Raw genomic sequence first — 2,709 nt, 5'->3', positions numbered from 1 at the left:
GCGTGCTTGTAGGGCGAGTGCGGGAAGGGCGACAGGTAGGAGCCGCCCAGCTTGGGGCCGGGGCTCCCGCTGTCGTCGCCGGGCCTCCGCTCCCTGCTCTCCGGGGGCTGCCCGGGCTCCAGCTCTCGAGGCGGGGGAGGGCTGTAGCTGCTGGCGCTGCCCCCCTCGGGGTCTTCGGTGATGGCGAGCAGGTTCTTGGGGGACGGCCCGTAGGCTTCCGCGGCCCCCGCGGCCCCCTCGCTGCCGGCGCAGCTGCTGCCCTCGGCCGCTCTCCTCAGGGAGTTGTCGGGGGACATCTCCAGGGTGAGCGGGGTGCTGCGGCAGCTCTCGCCCGTGTTGTAGGCGCTCGAGCTGTCTTTGTCGGATTTCTCGGGGAGCTCGGTGATGTCCGACAGCTCGTGCCTGCGGACGTCGACGCTGGTGTTGTAGTTGCGGAAGCCGCTGTGGTGCAGCATCCACGACTCGCGGTACTGCTCCCGGAGCTGCTGCATCTTGTGCGCCCGCACGATGCTCAGGCACTCCAGCTCGATGCTGCGCAGCTCCTCGTTCAGCAGCTCCAGCTCCTTGTCCACGCTCTCGGGGTCGCTCTTGCTGGCGTCCAGCGGGCTGCTGGCGTAGTACAGGCCGTAGGGGCTGCCGCTCTTGGCCTGGCACTTGAGCTCCAGCAGCTCCCGGAAGCGCTCGCACTCGTCCACGGGGATGCCCAGGTAGTCGGCGTCGGCGCAGTCGGCCGACAGGAAGGACTCGTTGCTGAACGGCAGGTCGCCGCTGCCCAGGGTGTCCTGGCTGCACGTGAGCTTCCTCTGCCCGGCCAGCGGGGTGGACGACGCGAGGGCGTCGTCGCCGTTGTTCTCCTGCTCCGAGCTCTCGTCATTGCGCGTGCTCTCGTCGGTGCGCCCCACGCCGCTGTCCTTCTCGTGCTGGTTGGACAGGATGGTGGCTGTATCTGTGGTCCCCCCGTCTTCTTCATGCTTCTTCTAGAACAAGAACAAACGGCCACGGTGAGGGAGGCGCGGTTCCCAGGTGCCCCGTTTCCTGGAGGACAAGAGTTGCCGGCCAGGGTGGGCGCTGCTTCTCTAAGGCTGAGAGATGGCGGATGGCGTCCGTACCTGGCCCTCAGGCAGACCCACCCGGGCTAAACACCTAGCCGCCGCCGCCTCTGCCTCATCTCTCCCACCTGTAAGACGAGGGTATCGTCACCTTACCCCCGTGAAGGATCCTGCCCATTCCAGCACCCGGGGAGCAGGAGGCTTACAGGCTTAAGGCTTAATTAGTGCCTTATGCGGACCCTCCCCACCGAGGTGGCACAGAAGGGAGCTAAAGGGCTCTAAGCGGCTCAGGCTACACCGAGGGAATTGCTCTACTTTTGAAAACATGACTCCATGCTTTCTAATCTGCATTAAAGCTGGCACGTGTTTTCCAAGCAGACACCAGGTCCGCTGGACCTCAGCAGGACTACCTGGCTTTGCAAGCCAAGCCAAGCCACACTCCCTTGGTGAGGAGGGTATTGGCTTGCCTCACACTAGTGTGCAGACGGAAGGCGCCTTCCAAGCTGGTGGGTTCGTGGGGAACTTGCGCGGCATGGGGGAGATGGGGGCGCGGGGCTGTCACTGGCCGCAGCACGCTGGCCGTGAACTGCATGGCCCGGGGGGAGATTGGGGGGGGGGCCGTCACCTGCTGCAGCACGCTGGCCGTGAACTGCATGGCCTGGTGGTGCTGCTCCTCCAGCATGTCCATGTGCAGGTGGTCCAGAAAGTCGTTTCGGTCATCGTCCATCCAGCCCTCGTCCAGCTGCGGAGAAGGAGCAGCCAACGTGGGCCTCAGACAAGGTTCCTTTTGCTTTCATTTTATTTACTTTTTAAAAGAAGACACTAACTTGGGGAAAAAGATTTCTGGGGCTCCCTCTGGGGGTCATGAAAATACAGTGTGCCCATTGTTTGGCTCTACCTCGGAAAACTAGCCCCCCTGCACCTTCAAGAGACCTTCTGCCCTAGGAAAGTCTCTGCTGTCCATGGTTTTGTTTTTTCCGGGGGACGCTCTTGCATCCCCGGTGGCTGCTTGCAGGGAAGCAGGCCCCCTATGAGGGGTCCGGGAGAGCTACCCTGCCTCCAGCTGGCTGGCCCACCCACAAGTTTAGCAGGCCCTGAAGACAAACTATTTGCAGGACAGGAAGAGTTGTTTTTGACACAGACAGTGGGTCTGCTAACTAGCTGTTGGGGGCAAGGCCATCACTTTTATCAGGCCCACATCTTCCTGACACAGACAGTGGGTCTGCTAACTAGCTGTTGGGGGCAAGGCCGTCACTTCTATCAGGCCCACGTCTTCCTAGAGCAGACTATTCAGGGGTCTGAGAGCTTAGAGCCCACGAGTCAGAGGGGCTGTCCGCGGCCACCTCTGTGCTACTGTGGCGGAGTCTGGCCATTGCTCCCGAGGCTATGTGGCCCCCAAAGCCAGACATATTTACTATCTGGCCCTTTAAGAAAAAGTTTTCTGATCAACGGTTCTTTCATTTTTTTAAAATAAAAGCTGTAGTTTATGATTAAGATGTACATGGTGATGATTTAATATAATGAAGTGATTCCTAGAGTCAAGCTCATTAACCCAGCATTTCCTCACAGGGCTTCTGTTTTTGTGTGTGATAAGCACACCTGAAATTTACTCTTAGCCAAGTTTTAGTAGCTACGTAATAGTACTAACCACGGCCACCAT

The 2,709-nt window shown here is 59.9% G+C and overlaps 1 protein-coding gene across 1 annotated transcript in view; it reads right to left on the bottom strand.

Moving 5' to 3' along the window:
* Nucleotides 1-2,709, bottom strand: part of PDZRN3 (PDZ domain containing ring finger 3) — a 237,068-nt gene that overhangs the window by 3,107 nt on the left and 231,252 nt on the right. The window contains exons 9-10 of the mRNA XM_040628541.1: nucleotides 1,675-1,791; nucleotides 52-977 (exon numbers count right to left, since the gene is read on the bottom strand). Coding sequence (XP_040484475.1) covers nucleotides 52-977; nucleotides 1,675-1,791 — 1,043 coding nt within the window. The remainder of the gene's footprint in view (nucleotides 1-51; nucleotides 978-1,674; nucleotides 1,792-2,709) is intronic.

The sequence above is a fragment of the Ursus maritimus genome, unplaced genomic scaffold (assembly GCF_017311325.1).
Source record: "Ursus maritimus isolate PB19 unplaced genomic scaffold, ASM1731132v1 scaffold_14, whole genome shotgun sequence".
NCBI classification, from domain to species: Eukaryota; Metazoa; Chordata; class Mammalia; order Carnivora; family Ursidae; genus Ursus; species Ursus maritimus.
This window is presented reverse-complemented; position numbering and strand designations above follow the sequence as displayed.